We start from the raw sequence: 15,033 nt of genomic DNA, 5'->3' as shown, positions 1-15,033 counted from the left end.
CACTGGTTTTAGTTTCAACTTAAATTGGACCCAAGCCAGGACCAAAATTGACCCTCTCAAGAAAATTAGATGGTCATTCCAAACTGGATTTCTATTTGGTAGGCCTAGGAATTTGTGGAGGTGGGAAAATAAAATGTGTTACTATTATGATGATCAATATAATAATAAGTAATGTTAGAAGTTTTTCTTGTGTTTTTTTTGTGTCTTTCTAAAAATAAAATGGCTTTTAAATTACCATTGGACTTGTGAATGATCAGTATTAAATTTTGATCAAATTGTGATTTTAAAAATCGCCTCATTTTTGGAAAGACACATGAAAAACATCTAAAATTACTCTTATATTGTCACCATCTGGATTCATAGACAAGCAAGCTAAACGCATTAATCAATTGTTGTACTAAGCCATGTGATAATTCGAAAGGTGATGTAGACTACAAAGTTGAAACCCCAATATACCAAGACCAAAAACTTAACAGTATGGGGCTTGTATGCCAAAATCACATCAGCTGCTATAAATGCATGAAAGTGTACAAAACTGCTCTAAAGGATCAAGAGCCTGGATTTGTCTGTAACAATGAAAAGGGCAGAACATCATATTTGTCAATTTTACTAAAAAGTTCCGACGAACAATGACAGGAGTCAGAAATCATAGTTGTCATGGTCATTGCTCATAACCAGAACCCTAAACCACTACAAGAGATTTGAGCTGTGATTTCAACTTTGTTCACTAGTATGTATTGGAAGGGGAGATGTCCGCAAGCACAGAGACCGAAAGTCTGGCTTTTGCAAAATGCAGTTGATGTACTTTACTTCATCACAAATGTGAGACTAAAGCCCAGGTGGCCTGAAAAGAAGGTAAAATGAAGGATAAATTAGGAAGATATGAGAGAGAGAGAGAGAGAATAGTATAGATAATCTATATATCAAGATGTAAATGAATTCAATTGACAAAATGTAAAAACGAAAACAAGTACCCAGATGAGATGAAAGACATAAAGAGAAACATATTCCATAAGTTTTCTCTTAGGAATAACTATTCCTTTAAAATGAAAAATAAAGCCTCGTTTGATTCGTGGAATAGGTTTCTAGAATGGAATGATCATTCCATAGGATTAACTATTCTTTAGTTTGGTAGGAGTATTTTTTTTTTTTTTTTTTTTTGATGAATAGTTTGGTAGGAGTATATTCCATGGAATAGGTATTCCCTTACCTCTAAAAAATGAGAGGAATAGCTATTCCATAAGGTAAAGACGACATTTTCTAAGAAAAAAAACTCATTTTTTTATTTTATTTCAAATCTTTTTTTATAAAAAAAAGAAAAAAAAAAAGAAAAAGAAAAAGAAAAAAAGAAATAGTAAATCTAAACTCCAAAGTGGTTGGCCAGGGGTGGTGCACTCGGGGGGAACCACTGAGGCGTTACGGGGGTGGTGTGACCACCCCCGGAGTAAGTGGGGATGGCATAGGCCACCCTCGATGGGCTTCGGGGATGGCCGTGGCCACCCCTGGAGGCCACCTCAGGTTCAATGGTGGGTGGCCGGCACCCACCAGTTTATTTCAATTTTTTTTGTTTCTTTTTTTAATGTGATTTTTTTTTTAAAAAAAATAATAATAATACAATGTAGGGTTTTTTTAGTAATTTTCTTTTGAACTCTGATTAAAATGTGTGAGTTATTACCAAACAAAAGAATAGGAATAGCCATTCCATTCCACCACCTTTTATTTTCAGGAATAGCTATTCCTTTTCCTAATGGAATGACCATTCCGCGAACCAAACGAGGCCTAATTATTCATCTAAAAAAGGGGAATAGTAGGCAATAGCTACGAATGCCTTTTTTTGTGTACCCCCCAAAAAAATATATTATTTTTAGGGATAGGTTATTTTAGAAAATTTAGTTAAAAGCTGATTCCCTTCCCGTTAGGAAATTTGGTCATTATTGTGTTGTCACCAAACAAATGAATAAGAATAATCATTTCATTCCGGCTTCTTGTATTTCTCGTAATACTCATTCTCATTTCTAGGCAATCATCATTCTAGGGGGCCAAATATATCCTAAATGAATTTAATTGACAATATGTAAAAATGAAAACAAGTATCCAAATGAGATGACATGCACAAAACCACCCAAAACATAAAGAGAAACATATTCCATAAGTTTTCTTTTTGGGGTGAATAAATCAATAATTTCATCAGTTATAGAAACTCCAGTACTTCTCAATAGGGCTAGGCGTAGTGGCAGAAAAAATCAATTTCTAACAATGTTAGGTCGATAGGCGGAACAAATATAAAAAAATTGGGGTTCCGACCCGAATTGACCCGACATTTTCGTAGCTATTTTTTTGGTACTTAATTAAAACATCATTTTTATAAGCAAAAAACGACGCCGTTTTAGATGCATATATATATGCATCGCTTTCTCAAACCCTATCATTTTCACACCCCCTTCGACCTTCGTTTCTCACTCTCTTTGTCTCTCTCATTCTCAGCTTTGGCCCTGGCCCTTCACACCGTCGTCCCCCTCTCAGCGCCGCTGCCACCCTACCTCGCTCTCAACCTCTCACTCTCTCTTGAAATCTCAATCCGACGTCATCAAGTATAAGTCTAGGGCTAGGCATAGTGGTTGACTGCCGCCTACCAGCCGAGGTGACAGGTTTTTCATTAGGTTGACTACTTTTTTCATTTCTCGCTTACCATCTGCCACTGTCACTGTCACCGAATTGGCAGTGAAGGTTAATTATGGAAATGCCCTCCGTCAGGAAAAGTCGGTGAATTTACCGACTTTCCAACGTCGGGCGGGGTGGTAGGCAAAAGTGGTATTCCCAACCCCGAGTTATCCGACACCCACCCCTACTTCTCAAAGCATTTAGTTCACACTGTTTTCCTATCTTTATTTGTAGAGAAATGTTATATGTACTTAAAATTTTACAAAGTGAGCCTTACTAACTGATGTGGAGCTTATTCATTGAAGATGATCAAAACAATTAATAAAAAAAAATGTTACAAGTATCAATGAATAAGCTCCACATCATCTTAGTAAGGTTCCTGTTGTAAAAATTTAAGTACATGTAGCATTTCTCTTATTTGTATCCTATGCTTCAGCTGTCATTTCACTTTTCCTACTGAACAGTCATGCATTTGCTTTCTGTCTTTTACCATAACCAGCATGATGGAGAAACCTCAGCTGCAATTTCCACCTTCCATATTCATCATTACAGTCCAACCTCGGCTGTCATTTGTCTTGATGTACACAAATAAATGCATTTACCCAAACCTTCAACCTACATATGCCTTCCCAAAAACATCTGCCAGTTTAACACTGGCAATTTAGCCCAGCAATCCATCTAACACTGGCCGGCACAGAAGTATCAGCTGCCTCTCCATTCAGAAAAATTAAGAGATTGAGCCCTCTAATCCCCGTTAGCAGATATTTGTGGCAAGGTAAAAGACCACTTTATTGGATAGGTATGTTTTTAAATTGTACTGCCTAACCTACAGACGATGAGAGTAAGAATAATACTGCAAAATGAAATAACAGTCAGTCTATAAATTGAAAACTTGAGGAATCAGGCCATAAGGACTACATACTGGCTTCGTCTACTAGAAGAGCCTCGGCACTGATCTCCTTGGTACTTTGCCTTCGAGCTTTAGTCTTCTATATGCTTCTCTGATGTGACAAGGTCGAATAGGACCTGAATCCTTCCTCTCGGTCATAACTATTCTAGCTGCAAACTGAAATGTATCAATTGAAGATACCTAGAACACCAAGCTAATTTCCAAGTATCTGAAAATACAGCTATGGAAGACTAAGATATGCACTATATTTACATGTGGTTCTGCATAATGTGATAGATAATGCATCAAACTGCTACAATCACATTTATGTCTGACAGTTTGGTCATTCTGTTTCATATTCACCTAGTAACAAAGGTATCCCTTTGCTTCCCCTTCTGTTCTAAAATTGGCAGAGCTACCTAAGTATCTTGTAAAATGTCACCCCGCAGGGGGAATAAGGTGTACAATATTATTCTCATGGGGCTTATGTGGAAGACATCTAAACTAGAGAGAAAAATATTGAAAATAGCATCCTTGTAAATAGGTAGACTTTAAATGAAAATTTGCAAAACTTTTGGGAAGCAGTGCCCCTCAAAGTCCGTTGCTAGGTCCACCCCCACCACTGCACTGCCAAAGGGGATCACCTGTTATTTGGAAGTTACATGTCAACATCATTTTTGAGTTGGATAAAATATGCGTACCGGTCTCAACAATATCACCAACAAACATTTTTGCTGTCGCTGAAACTGCAACTATCATTGGCTCAGAAATTGTCCTCATCCCTGTGATGCTCAGTAACAACTGCACTCTCACCGTGTAAGAGAAACAAAAATTAGGGCAGACTCCAATTGCATAAATGAATCACCAACAGGTTCTATTGCCGCACTTTAAGAAATACATGCCTACTAAGAGGTCAACAAGCCTAGAAAGATCTTTTGCCAACTTATTCTCCTGATGAGGAGAGATTAAACCCAAAACACCTCCATGTAACTGAAATGTAAGCCTATCTTGTTCTAGATTTTCTCTCTCTACACAGGCATCAAACATGTCCTTTGGTAATTTTCAGTACAATGATCATGTTTCATTTTCGGCAGCTGGATCCTCAATATAACCACCGCTTAGATCACAAAAATGGGGGGAACCAACAAATTATGAAGCAAAAGAAAAAGGGTTTCTAAGGTGGTCAATAACTCAACTTGATAAAGCCTTAAAAAAGACACCCAACTAAACAAGGGAAAAGAGTGGGAAAATGCACAGAAAAGATATAGAACAAACATACCTTTCTCATGTCAGATTTTTTAAATCGAGATCTCCGAAAGGACTCATACCTTTCCGTTTGTTCCTCTGTGAACTGTGATAGGACAGCCCTGCATAGAAAAGAGGGTAATAGTGTGAAGCAACATGTAGTTGCAATTATCCATAATATATATGCAAAGCAATATCATGTCTCTCAGTTTTTCCATAAAGCTAAATTATTTATTGTGTTTTAATTGGCATTGAATTGGTTCTACATCAGTTATCAAAATATTTGAAGAATAATAAAGATAAAAAATAAAAAACCATTTCATACAATGTTTTAACTAGCAATTACGATAGGGTGATTTTGATTTCTTCTATTTCTGTGATTCATTCACAGAACTATCTACAAGGCATTAGAAACAGTTATGAAGCCACATGTAGACCAGAGGGCCATAGCCCCCTTCAGTAAGTGTCATCATCTTATGGGGATTCTAACATCCATATCTTGCGGCTCTCCTGAATCAAAATTAAAAAATTTCATATATGAAAAACTATTAAAAAGGCAAAATTTTCTTCTGAAATTTTTTGAGAAGTTCTTAGGATACTTGACTTTCAATTAAGTATAAGAAAACTCTCGTAACAAATCTCTGTAAGTTTATTTACCAATATACTCATCAAATAATGGTTTCTCATTCATATAATATCCAGAACAAACATGTCGTGTTAACCCATTACAAAGAAGAAGTGGAAAAGAACAAAAGGCTTCTTCTTTCCCTCTCGTTTCTCAGATTCTCTTCCTTTTCCATGAGAAATAAGCATACCCCACCATACCAATGATAAAGCAAGAAAGACTAGTTCTCTTTCATTGGTAATTTACTTCAATATTTAAAGATTAGCTTATGGTCTTTTAATATATGTGGTGTATGCTTTATAGTTTTTCCATTGCTTTAAGTTTTGTGTACTAATAACGATAGAAATTGATGATCCTGTTGTCTATTTATTGACCTTAAATCTTGAGTGTTTTGATTTTATTTTATTTTTTTGAAAAAGATCTCTTTCTAACGTTCCTATTTCTTCATTAACCAAATTGCTAGTATGACAATTAGTAGCCAAATTAGAAAATTCAACTTGGAACTTATTCATTTAGAATTTCTCTTTGATTGTCCACCAAATCAAATACTAATCTACTTACCGTGTCTTGGCTAATTTATTGGGGTCCCCCCTGAATGCAATGTTTCTACTGTTGATGTCCACATTATCCTCCTCCTCCTCTTCCTCTTCATCCTCATCTTCATCATTGCCCATGGATGCATTAGTCCGAGTTGACGCTGCCAATGCTGGGGATGTTAATGGGTTAGTGGGTGTAACAAATTGATTCTCAACGTGAATAGGATCAGCAGTGGGTGAATCAGGTGACAAATCTTCTACATCCTCAAATGCAACTTCAAACGGGTCCATCGATTTCTTGAGTCCTGTCCTCTGCTTTTACAATGATAATAACTTTATCAATGAATGAGATAACAAAATCTAACTATCAACAAATTAACAAGCTTTTCGTTTTTCCTTAAATTCATTTGAGCATTTCAACAAACATGTAAAATACAAAAACCCAGTTCTTGATTACGATCAGACTCTATGTACATTTTAGTGAACCAACGAGATAACAAGCTAACCATTTTTAGTTTTCTTTTTTTGACAAAGACCAATCTACGAATTCCAAATTTCTAGCCAGCATATAAAGATACAGACTATAACCAACCCAACAGTTTCCTTACACAGATACATCGTGTTTGGCAGCATGGAGTTGAGGTTTGGATTTGGAATAAGAATTGAGTGGTATTACAGACTTCTGTTCATCATGTATTGAGCTGTGTAACTCCAGAGATCAAACTCCTTGCTATCAATTAAATGATATGATCAAACCTCTAGTCCCTTTGAAAGTGTAAGCTTAAAGGCACAAGCTAAACATTTTATCGAACGCATAAAGTGCAAAGCATCTGGTCTTTAAGATTCAAAAAACATTACCAGCAAACAATCAGAATGAGAGAGAGATTGCTTTCGGTTGGGCCTCGGACGTTAACGCAGCTACAGTGAACAACTTGTGCGATCATATCTCAAAATAGGACTTAAGAATCGAATTTCTAGATGTAACGGAGTAGTCTCAACCATTAGTTTCGATTTCAACGTATAAAAGTAGTTATCACTTCCACGGATAAATAGTAACTGTTGAGGTGATAATTATATTGAGTTGTTATAATTGATAATTAGTAAGAATTTAATTTTTGGGGTACACGTGGTTTAAAAAATTACTGCCTGTATATATTCTACCCAATAAACATTAACAGCGTGTCACGGTAAACCAATCATCAACGGCTTCATTGATAACATATGGTACATATTAGTTTTTTATTTTTATTTTTTATTTTTTATTTTAAATAATATTAATAAGGCATATGAAATCATTAACTTTTCTCATGTTTATCATAATTCAGAGGCAACAAGAAAACGATTCAAAGTAGGATTTTCTGAAACCATTAACAAGACAATAACTGTACAATAATCTACAATGGTAATGCATACTCTCAGCACAAGATACGACGTTCATCCAATCAAGCATCCCTTTATTCTTCTTTTTTTCTTTTTTCTTTTTTCTTTTTTTTTTTTACTTTTTTTCTTTTCGTAGAGTGCATAAATATGAATATAGCATGCGTGTAATTTTTTTTATTTTTTTTCCCCTTCATGTGTTGAAGTGAGAAGCAGATGGGCTGGGACAAGAAGCAGCTTTTTCAATGCGAGTTCCATTGCCTGAATTTAGAGAGCCCCCAATGTCGTCGGAGTCCTGAAGCTGCTCCAACATTCCGACCACCTCATTCATGTTTGGTCTCAACTTGGGTTCTACTGCTAAGCATCGGTTTGCAAGGTAGGCTGCTTTCAGAGCTGCACTCAGTGAGTACTGGCCTTCGATACGAGAATCAAAAACTTGGAGAACTTTTCGTTTGCTGGCAAGGGAAGGCTTAAGCCATTTAACTAAATTTTGCTCTCTAGCTGGCCTGTTCTCGTCCATGGCTCGTTTGCCAGATAACATCTCTAGGAGAACTACTCCAAAACTGTAGACGTCACTTCTGGCAGTTAAATGACCTTCACAAGAAGACAGATGAACTGAGTATCAGATCCCAATATAGAAAATTGTACAGCAAACTGCAGCATTCGCCAACGGCTCACTCTATAGTTCATATGAGTACCAGATAAAAATGTGGTGATTTAACATGATATTACATAAGCAAAGGTTTTGAGTTTGAACTTTGTTTCTAACGTTCACCTCTCATTTTAATTAAATATTCAATGTGAGGCTCTATGATTCTGACATTCCTCCTCACGTGTGGACTTAAACTCGTCCTCAACAAACGAGGCATAACATGTGAAATATTTATCTGAAATAAATAGTAAATTCTGGAGTCAAGACATCTGCTTTGATATCGTGTTAAATACGACTTATCTGATAGGAACGAGTAAATTTTATCATTTAATTAATACTTTAACATTCTCCTTCAAGAGTGGGACCATACAACACATAAACTATTTTAATTGAAATTAGGGGTAAATTATAGAGTCAAGATTCAAACTTCTCGGCTCTGATACCATGTTAAATCACCATTTATCTCAAAGCTTAAGCTAGCTTCAAATAGATTTATAGTGAGAAAGTTGGGACTTGATATGCCCAAATTGAACTTGAGATCCCCATACATAATGGAGAATAGTTGTCACTACAACTTCCTCAAATGCCATAGGCATACTAACCAAGCCTGGTTAAGTTCCTTGAAAAGCAAGAAAATTGATGAAAAAGTAATTGTTATTCACACTCTTGTTTCGAGAAACAAGTGATGAAATATTTGTGTCTGGCAAGACATTGCAGCAGTGAACCTCATGGCAAAAGTTCAGATTTTTAAATATGAGAAATGAGCAAAGCTTAAAAATTTTAAGGTACCTGTAGCCATATACTCAGGAGCTGCATACCCATAGGTACCCATGACCCTTGTAGAGACATGGCTTTTGTCACCTGTAGGCCCATCCTTGGCCAACCCAAAATCTGAGAGCTTTACATTATAGTTCTGCAATTTATTATGAGAAGTGGGTGAGAGCATGTTCAACTAAAAACAGTCTTAAACTCCTCCAGAATCCCCAAAATTAGAACAATTGAAAAACGTACGCTATCGAGCAGGATATTAGACGTTTTGATGTCTCGATATATCACTTTTGCTTTGTCACTGTGAAGAAATGCTATACCCTTAGCAGCACCAAGTGCAATCTTCATTCGGCGGTTCCAAGAAAGCGGTTGAACATAGGAAGCCCCTGTTCCAAGATGATTAAGATTCTTGATTAGAATGTCCACAGAGATGTTTAAGTAAATACTTCAGAAGGACATCAAGAACTCACTCCTAAATAGATGATTGTCCAAGCTGCCTTTGGGCATAAATTCATATGCTAGAAGCCGTTGGTCATCCTCTAAGCAGTAACCAATCAATTTCACCAGATTAGGATGCTCCAGCTGCCCCAGGTAGTTGATTTCTGCCTGTAGTTCAAGAGGCTCCGCAAAATTAATCAATCATAACTCCTGAAGATATAATGTGCAATACCATCTGTTTGCAAAAATGACCTCAAGCAAGTTGAGGATTTTCTAATGAATTTATTGGTAATGTTGAAAAGAGTATAAACTATTATATGCAACTCATTCGGAGAACGTTAAGGTTCAACAAAAAGGCTAAGAATTTCAGGGAGATATGAAGAAATACAAAGAAGCCAAAGAATGGTAGAAATAAAACTCACCAACCATTCCTTGTGACCCTGAAAACCTTCTTGATTAAGCCTCTTCACGGCAATAACCATGCCGGTTCCGGGCTTGACAGGCGCAAATGAATGCTCATCAATCCATCCTTTAAAGACACAACCGAAACCGCCTTCACCCACCACACTATCAGGACGGAAGTTCCTGGTGGCGGTTTTGAGTTCATTACAGGAGAAGATTTTTAAATTGGAGGACTGCAAGATCTCACCCTCTGTCCGAGGCGTTGAAGGCACTGGGACAGATGAGAACTTACTGCTTGAACTGCTCAAATTCCCGTCCTTTCTACCATATGTTGAATTCACACCTACACGCATCAATACCATATAACTAGTAAATTCATCTATAATTCCAACACAAAAATTAGCACTCTTCTTACAAACTTGACCACAAATTAACTCAGTTCAGAAGCAGGGAGCAATGTTGGTTGCCAATGTTAAAAGTATTTTCAAAATTAATATGTATATATATTTATTTTGTGCCTTCGGAATGATTTAAAAGGAAGGTGTTAAAGAGCATTAAATGAAGATAGTCCCACATGAAAAAAAGAGAAACTGAAATTGGCATTTATAAGGACCAACACACTTTAAGCATTTAAAGTAATGCTTGGGTGTATACTCTAATACGGTGCGAAGCACCGGACGCACGCGCACGTGGCAGTGGGCTGTAGGGCGCTTTGATGGCGCACTTGGCACGAAGCATCGGAGCTCAGAGCGATCTAATCATGACCTTTCGATTTTGGATGGTCCTGATCAATCGATCTAGTGGTTTAATCTAAACCATAGGATGCTTCTTAGGTAAATCCAGTGGTTGGATTTACTAGACAATCAAATAAATAAACTGTAAGGTCAAATCACATTTGATCTAATGGTTGAGATTAATTAATAACGATCTAATGGTTATTATTAATCAATCATAGACAGTTATTTGATCTGATGGTCAGATTTAAGTGTCTGTTAAAACAACAATTTATGACTGTTACTTAAGCAGATTAGCAGTTATTTCAATATTATACAGAAGTAACTGCTGTCCAGTTATCAGAAATATATACAGAAATAACTGTTGTACAGTGTTTAATAAAAGAAATAACAAAATTTCTTTTATCTTCTCCATTGTATCATAGAAAAATATTTGCTGTAACCTTTTTGCATACCTTTCTGGTGGGGGCAAATAATTTCTTAAAGAAAGCGATGTTGTAACACGCCTTAGGAGCATTTCGTTTTTCTCCTTTCGTTTATATTTTCTAACCGCCAATAGAACCACGGAGAAGAGCAAAGAAAGTTCACATCAATAACTCTATATAGAAATAAGTAGAGACTTCTACAGCTGATTTGGTTTCCTCAAACTCCCATCCAACGAAAATATTTCTATTCAAAAAGCAAATTTTCTTTTGTAATCCTAAACTTCTTTGGCAACCCAAAGGGAAAAAAAAAAAAAAAAAAAAAAACTGCAAAGCAAAATCAATGGGGTTTCGTAAAATCCTCAAATGAAAAGGCAATTGTTTTAATTTGAGAGAGAGAGAGAGAGAGAGAGCTCTGATCAAGCACACACCGCCAACCATTCATTTGGTTTCCAAGAAATTGTAACCTCGCCTAAATCAAGCCCAATACGTAGACCCAGATGCAGGACCCAAAATAGCATCCAAAAAGCAATCGAATAAAAAGAAAGAAAGCAGGCTAGAGATGATCCGTTGCATGTTTCACCAATCAGAAAGCATACAATTCCATCACAACAAATCCCAAAAAAAAAAAAAAAAACAACAACAACAATTTCTTGGCCAATAACGGCTACAAGACGCATCAAGAAAAGGGGAAAGAACAGGATAAGCGAAATACTGAAACTGCAATCATACCATTGTGAAGAGGACTCTCGGCTTTGATTCTAACACTGAAGCACGAACCCATGAATTCAAAAGCTTCACTCCTATCTCTCTCCTCTCCACTGCAACTACTTCAGAGTTGGACAATAGAAACCCAAGTGTAAACAACTTGAAGGAGCAGAAGTCAAGCCAGCCAAGCCCTGTAGTAGGAGAAAGGCTTAGAAAAAGAAAAAGAAATCCCTGAAATAAAGGCGGGTATTTCAAGTGTGAAAACAGAAGCCTTCTTAGCCACCTGAAGTTCAGTTCTCACTCGCAAAAATAATCGCCAATCCAACTGATTTGAAAGAAGAATAAAATATATTTAAGAAAGGGTTTTGGTCGACCTCATGTACATAGAGTTCAGAGCTAAAAAAAGGAAACCGAGTGCGACCAACCCGTTCATTCAGGAAAGTCAAACCAACTAAGCCCGTGAAAGAAAAAAAAAACAGGGATTCGAGTGTGAAAGCAAGGGCTTTTCCGTGAGGTTTAGCTGTCATTTGCATACATGCATCACCGCCAGATTTCACGGTTTCGCTGAAAAGCCCACGAAAGTTTCTCTTGGGAAGTTTTTTTTTGTTGTTGTCAGGAATTGACTTAGCCTACTGTTTGGAGTTCGAGAAAAATAGCATTAATTGTTGGAGGCTTATCTATGTTCTCGTTAATACGACAAGAATGTATGACTGTTGTCCTGAATTAAGCCATTTTTGACATTCCAGGATGAGCCCTTGTTGAATTAAGCCATTTTGCCTAAAAACAGCTCATAAGTAAGTATAGTCTCCTCAAACTATTATTTCATTTTTAATATTTTTTTTAAACTATTAATTGTGTTAATGTCCTCCTTTAAACTATTAAAAATTATCAATATTTCCTTGATGATAAAAATAACTTTCATAAAATTATTAAAATTTAAAAAAAAAACTAAAATATTATTAAAAAAAAATCTAAAATAAGAAAAATAAATAAAAATAAAAATAAAAATGGTTTTTCTTTTCTTAATTTTCCATTCTTTTCCTTTTTTTAATTTTCGTTTTTTTTTATTTTGATTTTTGATTTTTTTTTAGTTTTTTTTTTTAATTTTTTAGTTTTAGTTTTTTTTTTTTTGGAATTTGTAAGGACATTTTTGTCTTATTAATTATAAAGAAAAAAGTCTTAAAAAAATAACGACACTAATCTTTAAGCAGTCAGATGGGAATGCTGGAGTTATATGTTGGAAAAATACAAGAAATCCTCGTCACCTTGTAACTTTCTCTAAGACTCTAACCAAACTTAGGTTGATTTCAGTACAAAAACAGAAAAAATAATAATAATAATAATAATAAATAAAATGTCTTGGTGTTTGTGAATTGTGATAATAAAGATTCGTTCACGTGTCAGCGTAAGTCCATCTAGTTTGGCACTCTCTGACTCTAGTGCTCCTACAACATCCATGCATGATGCATATGCATATGCATATGCCAATGTCACCCATATTTTTTTTTTCCTTTTCCACCTAAATAGTAAATATATATTGATCGATCCGGAACAAATGGGACAAAGTTTTCCTGTGAATTGGATGTGAATAATTTTTTCTAATTTAGTCTTTTGGCATTTGTTTCTCACATATTATATCCCCATTTCATTAGACTGATTTGGCGATATTCATCGGTTATTGTCAAAAACAAAAAATTGAAGGATTGATGAGCACTAACACATCAATACAATGAGATGATAGTGTAGTATGTGTTGTTACCGTGCATAATAATGATGAATAATATAGAATCAAAAATAAAGAACAAGATAAATCAAGACACAGATTTACGTGGTTGGACAATGTGTCTAGGAAAAAAAAAAAACTCTAATTGTACGGACGTATTTTGGAAAACCCCAAAATACCCTATTTTAGTATTACTCTTTATGCCTAAGAGAATATGAGACACTTATTCTAACAATATATATGTAACATTACTTAAAAGAAAAATGTTTGAAACTGCATTTGTATCATATTTTACTGGTATGGCACGGTCATTTATGATTTAATTATTGGATTAGCCATTGTTTAAATAAAATTAAAAAAATTTCAAGAATTGATTATTTTCATTCACATCATTAAAGTAAGATAAAAATATAGTATATATAATTACTTTTTTAAAATAAGAAAAAGTACACATATCCTCCTCAAACTACCACTCAATTGTCAATGTACCCCCCAAACTATCAATTGTGTCAATTGTCCCCTTCAAACTACCAAAAAATGTCAATGTCCCCACTAATACCAACAAAAAGACAAAAATAACCCTAAATTTTTTTGAATGAGACAAAAATGTCCTTATAAATTCGAAAAAAAAAAACTAAAACTAAAAAATTATTTTTTTAAAAAAAATTAAATAAAAAACGAAAAAGAAAGTTTTTTTTTTAAAAAAAAAAAAAAACAAACGAAAAAATAACTGAAAATTACAAAAACAATTTATTTTAACAAAAAAAAAAAGAAAAAAAAATTATTTTTAATTTTTTTTTGTATAAATTTTTGTTATTTTATATTTTTTAAAATTTTTTTAGTTTTTATTTTATTTTAATAATTTTATGAAGGGTATTTTTGTCATTAGGGAGATATTGACAATTTTTGGTAGTTTAGATGGGACATTGACACAAATGGTAGTTTAGGGGGACATTGACAATGAGGTCGTAGTTTGAGGGGGTTACATGTACTTTTCCCTTTAAAATATATATAAAATTCATGTGAGAATAACCTATTTTAAAAACCACAAAAATAAACTCTCTATACATATCATCCTCTATAATTAATAAAAATAATCCGCACATGTCAATCAATCATTCTATAGACCAAATATACATTGGCAGAAGATTCTAACAAGACAATGATCAAACTTACAATAGTCTTTACCTTTGACCATAGAATCACGCACGGCTCCTGCTTTGTTGTTTATATAAATATATAATTAGTCTCTTCCGGTAAAGTGGTTTACCTTTCACCAAATAATAGTGTCCCTTTTCCATCCTCACATGCCATCACAGATTCTCAACTTCACTTATCATGACTGTTCTTGTTGGTGTAAAGTTGGCCGGTTATAATTGATCGATAATTGGAGTAATTGGCCAATTAATTTGAAATTCGGTTGAAAATAACTGATAATCAGCTCTACCGGAGCGGTCATCGATTTTAAAAAATATTAAAACCGGTTATAACATGTAACCGGATGTATGTGTATGTGTGTGTGTGTATATATATATATATATATATATATATATATATATATATTTATTTAAAAAATAAAAATAATAAAATTTAGAATTTTACACTTTCACGTCCATTTTAACTTGGGCCAACATATTGGTTCAAAAAAGTTGAATTTTTTTTAAGGGCTAAAAACATATAAATTAAGCCAGAAAAATAGGCTTAATACTCGAATTAAGTCCAAAAAACCAAATTTTTTAAAATTTTAATTACTAGTCTAGATAACTGAGTACCAACCAATAATCACTGATTATTAAAAAATCAGTTAAACAACTAATTAATTACTAGAGCCGGTTGACAATTTTAGCCTACCA

The 15,033-nt window shown here is 34.6% G+C and overlaps 2 protein-coding genes across 6 annotated transcripts; both read right to left on the bottom strand.

The window, feature by feature from the left end:
- Positions 1 to 479: 479 nt before the first annotated feature.
- LOC133862866 (transcription initiation factor TFIID subunit 11-like) lies at positions 480 to 7,072 on the bottom strand. 5 transcript variants are annotated; one of them, XM_062298766.1, is made up of 7 exons: positions 6,815 to 7,072; positions 6,565 to 6,686; positions 5,982 to 6,268; positions 4,830 to 4,917; positions 4,252 to 4,351; positions 3,584 to 3,720; positions 480 to 844 (listed from the first exon to the last, which is right to left on the bottom strand). In XM_062298766.1, exons 3-6 carry the CDS (start codon positions 6,245 to 6,247, stop codon positions 3,596 to 3,598), a joined length of 579 nt encoding a protein of 192 aa, XP_062154750.1. In that variant the 5' UTR covers positions 6,248 to 6,268; positions 6,565 to 6,686; positions 6,815 to 7,072; the 3' UTR covers positions 480 to 844; positions 3,584 to 3,595. The 5 variants fall into 5 exon arrangements, with proteins under 5 accessions (XP_062154750.1, XP_062154749.1, XP_062154753.1 ...); XM_062298765.1 differs by lacking the exon at positions 6,565 to 6,686 and having other exon boundaries at positions 482 to 844; XM_062298769.1 differs by lacking the exons at positions 480 to 844; positions 6,565 to 6,686 and having other exon boundaries at positions 3,606 to 3,727.
- Positions 7,073 to 7,191: 119 nt separating this feature from the next.
- Positions 7,192 to 11,724, bottom strand: LOC133862865 (receptor-like cytoplasmic kinase 176). The gene is made up of 6 exons (XM_062298764.1): positions 11,482 to 11,724; positions 9,614 to 9,936; positions 9,224 to 9,359; positions 8,997 to 9,139; positions 8,775 to 8,898; positions 7,192 to 7,927 (listed from the first exon to the last, which is right to left on the bottom strand). The coding sequence occupies exons 1-6, from the start codon at positions 11,531 to 11,533 to the stop codon at positions 7,527 to 7,529; spliced, it is 1,179 nt and encodes a 392-aa protein (XP_062154748.1). The 5' UTR covers positions 11,534 to 11,724; the 3' UTR covers positions 7,192 to 7,526.
- Positions 11,725 to 15,033: the final 3,309 nt, after the last annotated feature.

This window comes from Alnus glutinosa, chromosome 3 (assembly GCF_958979055.1).
Source record: "Alnus glutinosa chromosome 3, dhAlnGlut1.1, whole genome shotgun sequence".
In the NCBI taxonomy this organism is placed as follows: Eukaryota; Viridiplantae; Streptophyta; class Magnoliopsida; order Fagales; family Betulaceae; genus Alnus; species Alnus glutinosa.
This window is presented reverse-complemented; position numbering and strand designations above follow the sequence as displayed.